Source organism: Saprolegnia diclina (assembly GCF_000281045.1).
Source record: "Saprolegnia diclina VS20 unplaced genomic scaffold supercont1.18, whole genome shotgun sequence".
In the NCBI taxonomy this organism is placed as follows: Eukaryota; Oomycota; class Saprolegniomycetes; order Saprolegniales; family Saprolegniaceae; genus Saprolegnia; species Saprolegnia diclina.
Window position 1 is genome coordinate 56,796 of NW_008246085.1, and position 13,958 is coordinate 70,753.

General features: G+C 60.7%; 5 protein-coding genes across 5 annotated transcripts; 3 read left to right on the forward strand and 2 right to left on the reverse strand.

Moving 5' to 3' along the window:
- Positions 1–137: 137 nt before the first annotated feature.
- On the reverse strand, positions 138–693 carry SDRG_06506 (40S ribosomal protein S29). The gene is made up of 2 exons (XM_008612287.1): positions 424–693; positions 138–373 (listed from the first exon to the last, which is right to left on the reverse strand). Exons 1-2 carry the CDS (start codon positions 577–579, stop codon positions 365–367), a joined length of 165 nt encoding a protein of 54 aa, XP_008610509.1. The 5' UTR covers positions 580–693; the 3' UTR covers positions 138–364.
- An 886-nt stretch (positions 694–1,579) lies between these two features.
- SDRG_06507 (hypothetical protein) lies at positions 1,580–3,426 on the forward strand. The gene is made up of 4 exons (XM_008612288.1): positions 1,580–2,222; positions 2,269–2,562; positions 2,612–2,820; positions 2,875–3,426. Exons 1-4 carry the CDS (start codon positions 1,662–1,664, stop codon positions 3,161–3,163), a joined length of 1,353 nt encoding a protein of 450 aa, XP_008610510.1. The 5' UTR covers positions 1,580–1,661; the 3' UTR covers positions 3,164–3,426.
- On the reverse strand, positions 3,377–7,948 carry SDRG_06508 (hypothetical protein). Its single transcript, XM_008612289.1, has 2 exons — positions 7,402–7,948; positions 3,377–7,347 (listed from the first exon to the last, which is right to left on the reverse strand). The coding sequence occupies exons 1-2, from the start codon at positions 7,906–7,908 to the stop codon at positions 3,445–3,447; spliced, it is 4,410 nt and encodes a 1,469-aa protein (XP_008610511.1). The 5' UTR covers positions 7,909–7,948; the 3' UTR covers positions 3,377–3,444.
- A 786-nt stretch (positions 7,949–8,734) lies between these two features.
- SDRG_06509 (hypothetical protein) lies at positions 8,735–12,603 on the forward strand. Its single transcript, XM_008612290.1, has 5 exons — positions 8,735–9,235; positions 9,289–9,396; positions 9,443–11,105; positions 11,158–12,267; positions 12,322–12,603. Exons 1-5 carry the CDS (start codon positions 8,793–8,795, stop codon positions 12,565–12,567), a joined length of 3,570 nt encoding a protein of 1,189 aa, XP_008610512.1. The 5' UTR covers positions 8,735–8,792; the 3' UTR covers positions 12,568–12,603.
- A 760-nt stretch (positions 12,604–13,363) lies between these two features.
- Positions 13,364–13,857, forward strand: SDRG_06510 (hypothetical protein). The gene has a single exon (XM_008612291.1). It carries the CDS (start codon positions 13,383–13,385, stop codon positions 13,794–13,796), a length of 414 nt encoding a protein of 137 aa, XP_008610513.1. The 5' UTR covers positions 13,364–13,382; the 3' UTR covers positions 13,797–13,857.
- Positions 13,858–13,958: the final 101 nt, after the last annotated feature.

Below are 13,958 nucleotides of genomic sequence, written 5' to 3' on the forward strand. Positions count from 1 at the left end.
CCGTATACGTCTCGCTTCCATGAGGCGCCAGCGCGCTCTCGTGCCACGTGAGGCTCGCTCTATATGCCTACAGGACGTTGGCTCTAGAGGGCACTACGACAGTACGTGCGTAGCAACAGGCGAAGGTACAAGATGCGGTCCTAGAAGCTGCGCCAGCCGCCGTGGCCGAGCGCCGAACCGAGACGCACGAGTATAGCGCAATGACCATGTTACCACGAACGTGTTAAATCCAGACAACGGCGGTCACGGCGCCACTTTGGTATGGATGTCCCTTTCTTTCCACAGCACCGAAGTCGAATGCTGCGCATCGCGCGGCGGCCTTGTCTCTCCAACAACACCAGGCGCGCGAGGCCATGGTGCTAATTTACCGGTACTACAAGAGCAGGGAACATGAGCATCTCGGCGCCTACTCGCAATCGGTACCTTGATGAAGCCAATCTGCGTGGCGCGTTCACGGAAGCAGCGGCGGCACATGTTGAGGCCGTACTTGCTGATGAGACCACGGGTCGTGGCGCACGTGCGGCAGTGGCGCGAGTCCTTGCCGTAGTTACGGGGGTGCGTGTAGTGCAAGTTGGTCATCCTGATTAAACTTTTGCAGCTATAATGCCAAAGAAAGAGAGTGAGCCACCGCAGGATGAAACCCTGGCTTCGTTACCGGTTGGTTGGCTGGGAACCCCGCCGGATGACGAAGCCTGGGAACCAAATATTATTTCAACCAATCGATGTGCATCGCGTGTTCCATTGGCTAAAATACACATATCAGCTCTGATTGGCCAATCTAAAGTATACGCTCTCACAGGACCTGCAATACACGATATTGCGGCCGCATCCGGCGGCGGCGCACGTGAGAGGACCGGAGCGCACTTTATGGAGCGATAACGAGCTGGCCAATCGGAGCGCGATAGGACGAGAATTCAGGTGCCGTTATGGTCTCCAGCGCCCGTGCTTGAAGCTAAGCACACGCAACCTTCGTGCGCCAGCGTCGTGTGCAAGGATAAGCACTGAGATGCGTCATGGGCAGGTTCCTTGTATCGCAGCGCTTGCGGCTACATAGGATCGTCTACCATGAAGCGACATCGAGGTGCTGTTGTGGCAGGCCGACACGGCAGCAACGAGTGCTTGAAAATGGCGTGGTAATATCAGCCTGCGAACGACAATGTGGTCGGTCACGTAGCCGGTGACATACAAATTCTAGTATATCGGACTGGGTAGGCGGGATGATCGGCGGAAGTCTTCGGACGGATTTGGCGACAGTGGAGGACAAACGTCGTGGCCAGTCTGTTGGTGCCCGTGCGCTACATCGGTCGTCCCAGCACCAGCGCACGGCAGCTCTCAACTATTTGGGGATACGTCCTTTCTGGTGGGTGGATGCGATGACGGTTGCCAAACGCAAATGGTCACGATTTCAGCCAATCCCTATCGCGTCTGTCGACTCTCGCCCATCCATTTGCGAAAAAGCCGGCTCGACTCGCATACGATTGGCTGCATTAGCAAAAATCAGCCAATCGCAGCGCCAATCTTCGACAAGGCATCGGCTTGGAGTTCGACATTTTTGTCCTACTTCGCGGAGGAGTTACGTCACAAAACATCTTGGTGTTTGTATGCAAAGAGTCAGGGACAAAAGTGGGTGCTAAACTCTAGAAATTTGGTCCAGCACCACAATGATAACGATGATGAAGCTCGAGGCGAGCAACCAGCTCTTGCGCCGAGAGGACCCACTCGACGGCGACGACGACGACGACGACGTGCCAGAGCCGACGCAGGTCCACGCCAAGGACCTCGAGGCAACGCCCGTGGCCTTTAGCGCCGACGACGTCTCAATGCTACACTACTACCTCGAGTCGGCCGACGAAGAGGGCATGACCAAGCACCTCCAGGAGCGGAAGCGCCTTGACCGCCACCGCATCAACAACATTCGCCACCGCCAGCGCAAGCAGTGCGAGCACGCCGAACTGCGCACAGCGGCCGAGGCCATGGAACACAAGCTCCGGGCGCTCCAAATGCGGGCCGCCCGGCGCAAGGCGACGACCCACCTGGACCCCGAAGAGACTCTACGCAACATTGCCAAGTGGAAGGAGGCCACCAAGTCGGAGAAGCGCCGTCGCGAAGAGGCCGTCGAGGAGAAGGAGCTCCTGACGGTCTCGACCACGTCGCACCGCAACCTTATCCAGATGTACTATAAGCGCATCCTTGTCGACAACGCCGTGCTCAACAACCCGCTGGTATCGCCAATCGTGTGCAGAAGGGCCCTCACGCTGTCGTTTCTAGCTGCTCGAGAACGAGCCGTTCGTGATGAACACGCTCATTGGGTGCGAGTACACGCGGACCCAAGGGTACCGCTGGATCAGCGGGCAAATGCACCGACAGCTCGACGTGGCGCTCTCCTATATGCACTCGTACATTGGCCACACGATCGAAGAGAAGACCAAGATCTTCCTCGGCGACTCGTCCGTCGACCTCGTGCGCCATCGCATGTGGCCTTGTCCCTTTGCCGTCGTCGCGCAGTCGGGCTGGGAGTCGTTCACGCGCATGTCGACGGGCAACCTCCCACGCAAGACGTCGGTACGCTTCGACTACATCTCTTCCGCCGACGATAAACCTGTCTCTGCAGAGCCTCGAGGTCATCGACATCAACACGTGCTACACTCGCATTCTGATTGAAGACGGCATTGGGCCCAACCTGCCGCTGACGCTCAACATGCTCCAGCGCCGCTTCGTCGAGGACTCGCGCGTCGTCATCACCTTTCGTACGATCGCCGAAGACTCGACGTACCCCGTCAACAACCCGGTGGAGCACGGCGACCTCTCGATTGCCGGCTGGTCCGTAGTAGTACACCATTCCGATGGGTCCTCATGAAAGTCTACTCTTTGTAGGCTGTCGTTTGAGCGCGTCACCGACTCGTCGGCGCGCTGCCGCGTCTTTGTCAAGTTTCGGTCGACGGTCGAGAACGACGAGGAGGTTCTCGACTTGACCGCGATCCCGAGCGCGACGGCAACCAACCGCAAGACCCGCGCCAACCAGTGGATCATGAGCATCATCTCCAAGATGTACGACGCCGTCGACACGGCGACGCTCCGCGGTGTCAACGCACCCGCGCCGGCGACACCACAGCTCGAGGTCCTCCGCAAGACAGAGCAGGACGAAGCTGCCCAGAGCCCATAGGCCACTCCTCCTAGTCGTATGTATATCACCTGCCCGCCCATTATTATAAACCCCTACCTCGTCCCCAACTTCTTAACCTAACCGCGTTGCGTTGCCCGACCACTGACTAGGTCCATGTGATAGGGGTCGGGGTAGGACCTACCGCGGTACACGGACCCTCCGAAAAGACCCGAGTCCACAGCGATGGCGTTGGAGTCGGAGGTGCTAGTAGGATGGAGAAGTAAAGGCTACATGCGTATATTAAAAACGTAGACAAGAGCGGGATGCAAAGGGGTGGGTTCCTAGTACCCGTACGACCGTTGGTACGAGTTGGTTTGGCCCGGCACAAAGGGCGCGGGCGGCGCGGGCGCGCCCGAGATGGTGTAGGTTTCCGTGACGGCGAGCAACGAGTCATTGTACAGTCCAATGGTCATCTCCAAGTCTTCTTGGCACTGCATCGCGCGCGGGATGAGCTCGACGTTCGCAAACGGGTTGTCGAGGTTGGCCGACATTTGCAGGCGCGGCTGGAGCTGCACGCAGACCTTGAGCAAGTGCTGTACCTCCGAGTTGCGCCGTAAATCGCCCTGGGCGCTGCGGATCGCACCCAAGAGCACAGCGACCGCCTGCTCGGTTTGCATGAGCTCCTCTTCGTCCAGCGGCGTGGGCAGCTCGGTCGGGAGGCGCGCGCGTTCGCGGGCCGCAAGCGCCTCGGCGCCAACGACGTTCGAGTTGGTCGGTGAGTCGGGGTATTCGCCCGACATACCCGACGACGACATGACCGTCGCGTTCTGGCGCTGGATCTGTTGGACCTGGCGCGAGAGGTTGAGGAACCGGTCGAGCTCCGGCACCGCGAGCGTGTTGGGAAGGCGAGCGCAGAGGTCGAGCACTTCCTTCATGTAGCGCTCGAGACCGGCCTTGCGCTCCTCGACGATTTCGTTCGAGTTGCCCGTGCGGCCGGCAAAGACGCCGCCGAGACGGTGCTTCTTCGGGAAGAGCGGGAGCGCGCCCACGTTCGGCGGGATCTTGTGCTTGAGGTCCTTGTGGAGCTTCTCGAAGACGCTAAAACGGTGCGAGACGAGCCAGTACGTGGGCTGCGGCGCGTCCTTGGGCTGCCACCCGCAGCGCAACACGTACACCGTGTACTCGGCGTAGTTTTCGTCCTGGAGCATCTGCGTGCCGTGGAGACCGCACTGGAAGTAGCCGTCGTGGATCAGGATGCGCGTGCCTTCCATGCTAAACGTGCCCGGCGGCTGCGAGAGCGCCAGCGTCGACATGGACCGTGTGCGGTAGCCATAGTAGCGGTGGTCGGCCGCGCTCGAGCGCGGACCACTCGCAGCCGTGAGCATCGAGCCGCACTCCATGCAGTTGTTGCCGTTGGCCGTGTTGTTGGACGACCCGCAGGCCGGGCACCGAATCTGGATACCGGCCGCCTGCGCAGAGTAGAGGCGCTGGAGCGACTCGGCTTCTTCCGGCGTCATGACCGGACCCTGCGGCGGCTGCGGCGGCTCCAGAAGGAACGGGACCAGCTCTTCGTACTCTGACTGGTCGATCGCGCCGCTCAGAAGGAGTTCGTTGAGCTGCTTGAGCTGCTCCTTGTTCTCATCCGAAATGTTGTCCGGAATGTCGACCACGTTGACGTTGCAGCCCTGCGTCGACGACATCGCGTTGACCGTCGCGAGACCGCCAAGGAGGCTTGCGCTCAGCGCGGCCGCATCCAACAGCGCTTGCTCCTTGCGCTTGTTGGCCTCTTCGCGCTCGCGGATCATGCGCTGCTCAAGGTCGTGCGCTTCTTGCATCGCGCGGCGTTCGGCCTGGCGCTCCTGCTCGACAGCAGCCGCGGCCTCGGCCGCCGCCACCTCGGCTTCCCGCACGGCCGCTTCGGCGGCGCGCGCAAGCGAAATCGCCTCGGCTTCGGCACGCTTGGCATCGTCTTCCATGCGGCGGCGCTCTTCTTCGGCCACAGCGCGGAGCTCGGCTTCGCGCAGAGCAGCGTCGGCTGTGCGGCGCGCTTCGTCGGCCGCCCGGCGTGCGGCTTCCTGCTGGCGCTTGGCTTCTTCGGCCTGGCGACGGCTCTCTTCGGCTCGAGCGTTGGCGAGCGCAATCATCTCGAGCTTCTTGGCCTTGTAGTTTTGGCGGCCCTTGTGGCCGCGAAAGTGCGCCTGGATCATGATCGCCGACGCCTTCTGCTTGAGAAACTGATGGCGCACGTTGAAGCCGCGCCACCAAATCTGAATCTTGCGCACGCTGTCCTTGCGGAACTGGATCTTGCGCAAGAGGCGGCGGAGCTCGAGCTGCGCGAGCACCTTCGCAAGCGCGACGCGCCACCGGCGGCGCGCAAGCCAGAGCTTCATGCGGCCCACAATGTGCGGGCCATCGACGGCCCAGTTGATCTTGAGAATCGAGTCGAGGATCGCAATTTTCCCGGCCTTGAAGAAGAGCTTGGTGATCCCGAGCTTGTACGAGTCCATCGGCACTTGGAACGCCCAGAGGATCGCCGTGATGAGCGTCGCGTCACTCTGGTTCGCAAAGAGGCGCTGGGCGTCCGGCGGCATAAACTTCTTGTACGCGTTCACGAGCTCCGAGTACGCGACTCGGGTCGGAAGGCCGACCTTGAGCACTTGGGCGGTTTGCATGATGCCTTGGCAGCGCAGCTGGCCGACCACGTAGCGCGGGTCAAAGAGCCCGACGCGCATGAGCGCATTGGGCTTGATGCACCGGATAAAGTTGCAGCGCGTCGCGTCGAGCGTGTCGACCAGCTCCTGCATCTGCTTGGAAAACTTGGCGGCGACGCTCTTGAGCAGCTTCTTCTTGCCGGGCTTGACGACCTCGTTCGCCTCTTCGTCAAAGAGCTCGCGCACTTCCGGCATCGACGAGCTCAAAAAGAGGTCCGCCATGTCCTTGGGGATCGTGTCGTTGTTCTTGTCAATGAACGCGCCGACCGTGTACGAGACGCAGCCGGCGAAGTGGCGCACGATGAACATCTCTTGCAAGTCCTTCGGGTGCGGGCGCGGAAAGAACGTATTCTTGTCGTGCGTGCGGTGCAGCATCGCGAGGAACTTGGCGTCCGTCGGCTTGGGGTTCGCGGCTTCGTTGTCGAGCAGCTGGAGGATACCCGAGGGCTTGCCGGCAATGAGCTCGACGCATTCGCGGTTGTCCGGCCAGTCAATCTTGCCGACCGAGATGCCTTCGCGCTTGTAGAGCTCCATTTCCGCGATAAACACTTGGTTGTTGAACGTCGTCTGCAGCACTTCGTTCGTGTAGTTGATCAAAAGCTGCTCGAAATCGTTGCGCTGGAACGACTCGAACCCAAAGATATCGAGCACGCCAATGTACGGCAGCGGCGCCGGGTCCTGCCCCAGCGACTTGTTGACTTGCTGGATGATCCAGTCAAAGAGACGTCCGTAGACCGACTTGGCGATCGCATCCCGCGCGTACACGGCGTTCTGCGCGTTGCGGCGCGCGATGAAGAGCTCGTTGCGCGTCACAATCTCGCGCTCGGTGATGACCTTGAGCAGCGCCTTGTCGTCGACGCCGAGGAGCTTGGCCGAGAGCGCAAGCGCCTTGATCGCGTCGGTCGACTGCACGATCGCAGCCTCGCCTTCCGGCGTGTCCTCTTCGTCAAACTCAATGTTGCCCATGTGCAAGAGACCGGCGACGACCGAGAAAATGGTGTTTTGCTTGGCGTCCGGAAGGCCGACGCACGAGAGGCCGTTGACAACGTGCGCGTAGTTGGCCTTGTCGTCCGTGTCCTCGGCCTTGTAGCAGTTGCTCTGGTTGAGGTAGTGGTAGTCTTCCGGGCGCGTGAGCTGGAAGTCGCGCTTCTGGTCGGCCGACGCGCCGGCGAGGAGCTGGTAGAAAATGTGAAAGTTGCGCTCGCCATCGACTTGGTACACGAGGCGCGACTTTTCGAGCAAGTACGTCTCGACGAACGCCCCCGCGAGCTTGAAAAGGCCGTCCGACGTGAACTGGAGCTTCATAAACTTGCCAAATCGACTCGAGTTGTGGTTGCGGAGCGTCTTGGCGTTACCAAAGGCTTCGAGGATCGGGTTCTGCTCAATGAGGCGGTTGTCGAGCGAGTTGGTGTTCTCGTGGCGCTTGTTGACAAACGTCTCGACCTCGGCCGCGTTCGTCTTCTTGCCAAAGACACCGCGCGTCGTCAAGTGCTTGAGCACGATCTTGGACGACTCGGTCTTACCGGCACCCGACTAAAGCAAGCCAACGCGTTGAATCAGCCATCGAGACAGAGTGCAATGTAGTACCTCGCCGGAAATGACAACGGACTGGTTCGTGGGCATCTCGCGCGTCGAGTTGTAGACCATTTGCTGGTAGGCCATCTCGGCAATCGCATACGGGTGCGGCGGGCAGCTCGTGTTGTTGACAATCTCCGAGACGCGCGGGTCCGCCAGCGGGCGCAGCGGGTTGACCGCAATGAGCACGTTGGCCATAAACGTGTACGGGCGCTGGTTGTCGAGCTTCGAACGCTCCGAGAGGTTGTGCAAAACACCCGGCTCGTGGATGTAGTAGAGCGCAGTCATATCGTCGGTCACGCGCGGGTTCTGAGGCAGCGCGAGGCCGCGGTCGACCTGCGCGACCTTGTTGTGGTGGTTGCGCACCGTCACCTTGAGCCCGCCGATGGCCATGACCGACGCGAGCTCCCACACCGCGTCGTGGCCAGGGACCCAGACCATGTCCCCAACGTTGATGGGCATGGACTCGCTCTCCTCGCCCTTGGCGCCTTGCTTGCTGATGACGCCGGGCGTCGCCATGCTCTCTTCCCGGCCGAAAAAGCGAAAATAAAAATCCGGGCAAGAAATCCCCGCCCCTGATTTGCCAAAACGCGGTGAAACGCTGCAACCGCTCCTATTCTACGGGCGCCACTTCTGCATCTGGTTGCTGGACTGCGCTGAGCCAATCAGCGACCGCCATTTGCGTTATCGCCCTGTCAACTTCGATCGATCGAAGTTTCAGCATACAAACACCAAGTCATGAAAAGACGGCAAACAAATGATCCGCTTCGAGTCCGCCGCTCGTTGAAGTTGACCTCGACCGCAAAAGATCGGACGGGTGCTGTCTCGGGCCAGCGCGCGGTCCATACCACATGGGCAGCCGATAGATACCAGCGTAGCTAGGTCAGCTCGCCATTAGCCGAGTTTAACGTTCGGAGAACCGCCAAAGACAGCAATGAACCGGTCCATTGTCGCCACTGACTGCTCATATTCGTTACGCCGACTATCCGGATAATTGCGGGACGTGTAATGCGGGTGGTCGCTTCCAAATGCCCAGTCTCTTCGTTACCGACACATCCGGATACTGCCCAGGATATGATTGGCATAAAAGATTTCTTTTTGGCGAATCATCTTTTTGGCGAATCATCGAGGCTGTGGATGGATTGACGAAGCAGCCTCTGATTGGCCATTTTGGTCGAATCGACCGTGGCTTTTGACCAATCAACGTGCGCAACGCTAATTTTTATGGGCAACCGCTCGTTGCTGCAGTCAGTATTCGATATATTCTCGCGTAATTAAATGCACCAACGAGGGGGATTTGTATGATCGCAGTGGAATAAAATGGTGCGAAATTTAAAAAAAGCTGCGGCCGCGCATGTGCGACGCACGTGTCCAAGGCAAAACCTCATTTTCGCCCGACCGCAATGTCGCTCCTGAAGGAAGTGAACGCCCATGCGACGGTGGCATGGAGCCCAATGAAGCACAGAGCCAACCTCATGGCCCTCGGATCCAAGGACGGCGTCGGCGTCGGCTTCGACAACTATGGCGGCGAGCTCCAGCTCTTCTCGATGGACTTTGCCGACGTGTCGCCATTGCCCGTGCAATTGGGCAGCATCAAGACGTCGTCGCGCTTCATGACCATGTCGTGGGCTGATGTCCTGAAGCATCAGAGCACGTGCGAATTGGGCCTCCTCGCCGGCGGTATGGCCGACGGCACCGTGAGCATTTGGGACCCCAGCAAGATGAGCAACCCGGCGACGCAGGCCGCGGCGGAAGTGGGCAAGGTCGCCCGTCACAAGGGCCCTGTCAACGCGCTCCAGTTCAACCCGCACAGAGACAGCTCGCACTTGCTGGCCTCGGGTGGCGCGTACGTCCAATCGAACGTGACCGTTGTGACTCATGCCTCGTGTTTGTGTGCAGGGACGGCGAAGTCTTTATTATGAGCGTCGACAAGCTCAACGCACCGCCGCAGGTCTTTACGCCGGGTGGCCCCAGCTATGTCGCACAGCCTGGCAACGAAATCACTTGGTACATGCAACTTCATCGAGATCGCACGTCTCATCGGACTGCGTAGCGTCGCGTGGAACTCGCAAGTGTCGTACATTCTCGCTGCGGGTTCGCAGAATGGTACCGTAACGATCTGGGACCTCAAGCAGAAGAAGCCGTGGTGCGAACTCAAGGACCCGCAGCGCGGCGCCGTGTCGGCGATCGCATGGAACCCGAGCGAGGGCATGCATATCATCACAGCGTCCAGCGACGACCAGCGCCCGGTCCTGCGGCTCTGGGACCTCCGCAGCTCGACGTCGACGCCCCTCGCCGAGCTGCACGGCCACACGGCGGGCATCCTCTCGATTTCATGGTGTCCGAACGACCCGGGCCTCGTGCTCTCGACGGCCAAGGACAACCGCACGTTGCTCTGGGACCTCTTCTCGGGCCAGCCGACGTTTGAGTTTCCGTCCAACTCGCCGTCCGCTCCAGTCGGTGGCCCCGGTCAGTTCTTTGCCGGTGGTGGCGGTGGTCAGCGCCGCTTCAACGTGCAGTGGTCGCCCAAGATCCCCGCGGTCGCGTCTGCCTGCACGTTTGACGGCAAGGTCCAAGTGTGGGGCCTCGCGGGCAGCGGCGGTCCGTCGACGCGCGCGCCCAAGTGGCTGCAGCGCCCGGCCTCGGCGACCTTTGGCTTTGGCGGCCAGCTCACGGTCGTGACGCCGTACCCGAACCCGGCGCAGTCGCAGTACCAGCAAGTCAAGGAGTACCGTCCGGTGCACATTCACAAGATCGTGACGGACCCCGCGACGGTGCAGGCGGCCGATCTCTTGGAGCAAGCGCTGGCCGGTAAGGACTTCAAGGGGCACTGCGACAAGAAGATTGCGTCGTCGCCGGCCGACGCTGACGTCTGGAGCTTCATGAAGGTGCTCTTTGAGGACGACGCGCGTCAGCACCTGCTCTACCATTTGGGCTACGACGCGGCTAAGATCAAGGCGGACGCAGACAAGTACTTGGGCAAGGCCGTGGAGCCCGCGCCGATCGCGGCGGCCCCGTCCTCGGCATCCGCCGAAGACATCTTTGCCGCCGGTAGCCTCTCGACGGACAGCCTCAGCGCGAACCTTCCGGTGGCGGCGCCCAAGGACTCGAGTGCCCGCCTCTCGCCCGTGTCGCTGCCGCAGTACACGGAGGCGTCGGAAGACGTTATCAAGCGCTCGCTCCTGGTCGGCGACTTTGCGTCGGCCGTCGAGGTCTGCCTCCAAAACAACCAGTTTGCCGATGCGCTCCTGCTGGCATGCCAAGGCGGCGCCGACCTTTGGAACGTGGCGCAGGAGGCCTGCATCGCGGCGGCCACGGCGCGGCCGTTCATGAAGATCGTCAAGGCGATGCTCAAGAGCGATCTGGGCTCGCTTGTCGACGACTCGGAGCCCGCGCTCTGGACCGAGACGCTTGCAATTCTCACCACGTACGCCAAGAGCGACGAGTTTGCGCCGCTCTGCGACCGGCTTGCGGCCAAGCTCGAGGCCGCGGGCGATCGCACATCGGCGACACTCTGCTACATGTGCTCGGTGAACGTCGAGAAGATTTACTCGGCGTGGGTCAAGGAAGCTGCTGTCCAGGCCAAGACGCGCGACCCGGTGTCGGTGCTCCAAGATCTCATTGAGAAGATTTCCATCTTTGCGCAAGCGACCGCCAACCCGGACCAAGATCTGAGCCCGGCAATTGCCGAGCAATTTGCTGCGTACGCGTCCCTCGTACGTATCGCCATTCTTGATCGACGTGGTGGACTTATTGCCTGCTGTGTAGATGGCGTCGCAGGGTCGCCTCGATATCGCCGCCCGGTACGCCAAGTATACGGACTTGAGCTGTGCGATTATCCGCGACCGCGTCTTCCACGCGGCGCCGACTCCCGGTGTCCGCGCCCCGCCGTTCCCGTTTGCGGATGCTGCCGCGGCCCAGCCCGCCGCGCCCCAGCAGACCCAGCAGACCCAGCGCCAGGCGCCCGCACGTAACACGCAGTATGCCGCGCCTGCTGCCAACAAGCCCTATGCCGCTCCGAGCAACGCGTATGCGCCGCCCGCTGCCGCCAACGCCTACCCGGCGCCCCCGGCGGTCCACGCGGCGCCGGCAGCCAGCCCGTACCCGGCGTCGGTGCCCGCGCCGTACCCCAACCAAACGTACAATGCGCCTGCGCCGGCGTACCCGGGCGCCACCCCCGGCTACGCTGCACCCCAAGTTGCTAGCTACCCTCCTGCGGCCGTGTACCCGAACCCTGCTGTGGCGCCTCCCGCGCCGGCCCAGCCAGGCTACCAGACGTACCCTGGCCAGCAAACGAGCGCATACGGCCCGGGCTCCAACAGCGGCTACCCCAAACCCGCTGCGACGTACGGCCCGGGCTCCAACAGCGGTCGCCCGAAGCCGGCTGCGACCTACGGCCCTGGCTCCAACAGCGGGTACCCCAAGCCCGGCCAAGGATTCAACACGCCGTCGCAGCCGCCTGCTGCCGCACCGGCGGGTCAATACCGTGCAGGCGCCTCGTACGGCGCGCCTGCTGCGCCGCCGGCGGCCGCGTACCCCAGTGCCCCGCAAGCGTACGCCCCGGCACCGGCTCAGACGTTTGGGACGGCGTCGCAGTCGTCGGTGCCGGCCACGTCGTCGCGCATCGTGACGGCGCCCGTCGACATCAACCGCCACAAGACGGACGGCTTTGTGAGCAGCGTTGGCAACAAGGACCTCATCCGCAAGTATGGCAATGCGACGAATGCCATCTTGTCGCCGACGGAAGATGAGAAGAAGGGCTTCTCGGCGCCCACGGCCCCGCTCGGCTGCACGGACAGCGTCTCGGCCGAAGACATGGTCATTGTCGAGACGTTCAACGGCTTGGTCGCCCGACTGGAGGGCGCCTCGCTCAACCCGGTACGACAACAGTTCCATTAGCGATTTTCAAAAACTCATGGTATTTGGACTTAGGCGGAGCAAAAGATGCTTGTCGAGGGCCAAAAGACCAAGGACCTGATGTTTACGAAGCTCAACGCGGCCGAATTGAGCCCGAGCGTCGTTAAGAGCCTCCACGACATGGTCGGTGCCATCGGACGCAGCGACATTCGGAGTGCTTTGCACATCCACACGGGTCTCGCGACGTCCGACTGGGCGGCGCACAAGGACTGGCTGCGCGGTATGAAGACGCTCCTCCAGCTTGCGCTCAAGCGCTCATAAAGAGATAGTATAATCGACTACAGATCTAGTTTTCCATTGCTACTGTCCTTGTCAAATTGGTGAATTCAGAGGAGGGGACCGGCTCTCGCCCCCCACCCCAAAGTAGGGGGTGGGTCGCAAAAACCGTTCCATGGGTCCCACATAAATTGCCAAAGAAATAAATTCTTTGGAACCCTACTTGTCAGGTAGGGCGCTAGTTTCCTTACTCATAGAGTTTAAGCCACCACCAACTAAGGCGTCGGCTGGTATAGCTACAATAGACTAAAGGTCGCCACGTACGTTTTGGAGCAAGGAAATTCTGTTTTTGCAGCATTATATTCTGTTTGAAACAGTGTTTCTCAAGACGGAATATCCATTGCACAAACACAGTGAGAGCACAGCCAACAGGTCGACTGAACATTTAAAACGAAACAAGATCTTGGTCCAAGCAAGCCATCTACGAGAGCAATCGACGGGTGAAGTTGGCATCCTGCGCAGTACTACAAATTTGTAGAAGGCAAATGACGTGGCGGGCAATGTCAATTGTGAAACAGTGTATCTGATCTGATCTCACCCAAGAACCAACGAGCGAAGCTTCCGATGCCGGTCGCCAAGCCCAGCAAGCTTGCGCACAGTACCAAATGCCGAGGTCATATTGTAGCAAATGTACAGTCTTTCGAGCAGCTCATTCCGGCACAATCTTCACGGGTCTTCTTCGTATGGTGGCATTGCGTCGTACCTTTGCAGCCCCGTGCGCCTTATGGCATAAAACCCATGTACCCACGTTAAACTCCAAACATATCCGACCACTTCTCGATTTGGCTTGTGGAAGGAGCATGTACCAGCAGCCACCACCCGGAGCGCCGTACCCCGGCCAGCAGTACCCGCCGCAGCCTGGTTACCCGCCCCAGCAGTACCCGCCGCAGCAGTACCCTCCGCAGCAGTACGCCCCGCAGCAGTACCCGCCGCAGCAGCAATACTATGCCCAGCAAGGCCAGCAGCTCTTCCAGGCCGCCACGGCGCCGCCCGTCGTGTACCAGCAGCCAGTCTACCAGCAGCCTGTCTACCAGCAACCCGTGATGATGGCGCCGCAGCCCATGTATGTGTCGCAACCTGGCGTCTACTACGGCGGCGGCGGCTACATGGGCGGCGGCGGCTTCATGGGCGGCGGCTTCATGGGTGGCGGCTACAAGGGCTTCAAGGGCCGCGGCGGCTACTACGGCCGGGGCAAGGGCTTCAAATTCTTCTAATCTGTATGTGAATAGTCGAGACCGGAAATGTACTATGGCTTTGTCCTAGATGGAGTCACTAGACGGCTTGGTGGTGAACCCGGGTAGATATTACCGTAGTCGGCTAGCTTAGTCGGCTTGTTGTTGAGCTACGGGGTGTGGCCTTTCCCGTCGTCAACTAAC

Bases quoted from the DNA above. Each gene is read 5' to 3' on its own strand.
- SDRG_06506 (XM_008612287.1), bottom strand. From the start codon at position 579: ATGACCAACTTGCACTACACGCACCCCCGTAACTACGGCAAGGACTCG.
- SDRG_06507 (XM_008612288.1), top strand. From the start codon at position 1,662: ATGATAACGATGATGAAGCTCGAGGCGAGCAACCAGCTCTTGCGCCGA. The intron at 2,223-2,268 runs GTATCGCCAATC...TGTCGTTTCTAG, and splicing joins CCGTGCTCAACAACCCGCTG to CTGCTCGAGAACGAGCCGTT. The intron at 2,563-2,611 runs GTACGCTTCGAC...CTGTCTCTGCAG, and splicing joins ACCTCCCACGCAAGACGTCG to AGCCTCGAGGTCATCGACAT.
- SDRG_06509 (XM_008612290.1), top strand. From the start codon at position 8,793: ATGTCGCTCCTGAAGGAAGTGAACGCCCATGCGACGGTGGCATGGAGC. The intron at 9,397-9,442 runs GTACATGCAACT...CGGACTGCGTAG, and splicing joins CCTGGCAACGAAATCACTTG to CGTCGCGTGGAACTCGCAAG. The intron at 11,106-11,157 runs GTACGTATCGCC...CCTGCTGTGTAG, and splicing joins TTGCTGCGTACGCGTCCCTC to ATGGCGTCGCAGGGTCGCCT.
- SDRG_06508 (XM_008612289.1), bottom strand. From the start codon at position 7,908: ATGGCGACGCCCGGCGTCATCAGCAAGCAAGGCGCCAAGGGCGAGGAG. The intron at 7,348-7,401 runs GTACTACATTGC...GGCTTGCTTTAG, and splicing joins CCGTTGTCATTTCCGGCGAG to TCGGGTGCCGGTAAGACCGA.
- SDRG_06510 (XM_008612291.1), top strand. From the start codon at position 13,383: ATGTACCAGCAGCCACCACCCGGAGCGCCGTACCCCGGCCAGCAGTAC.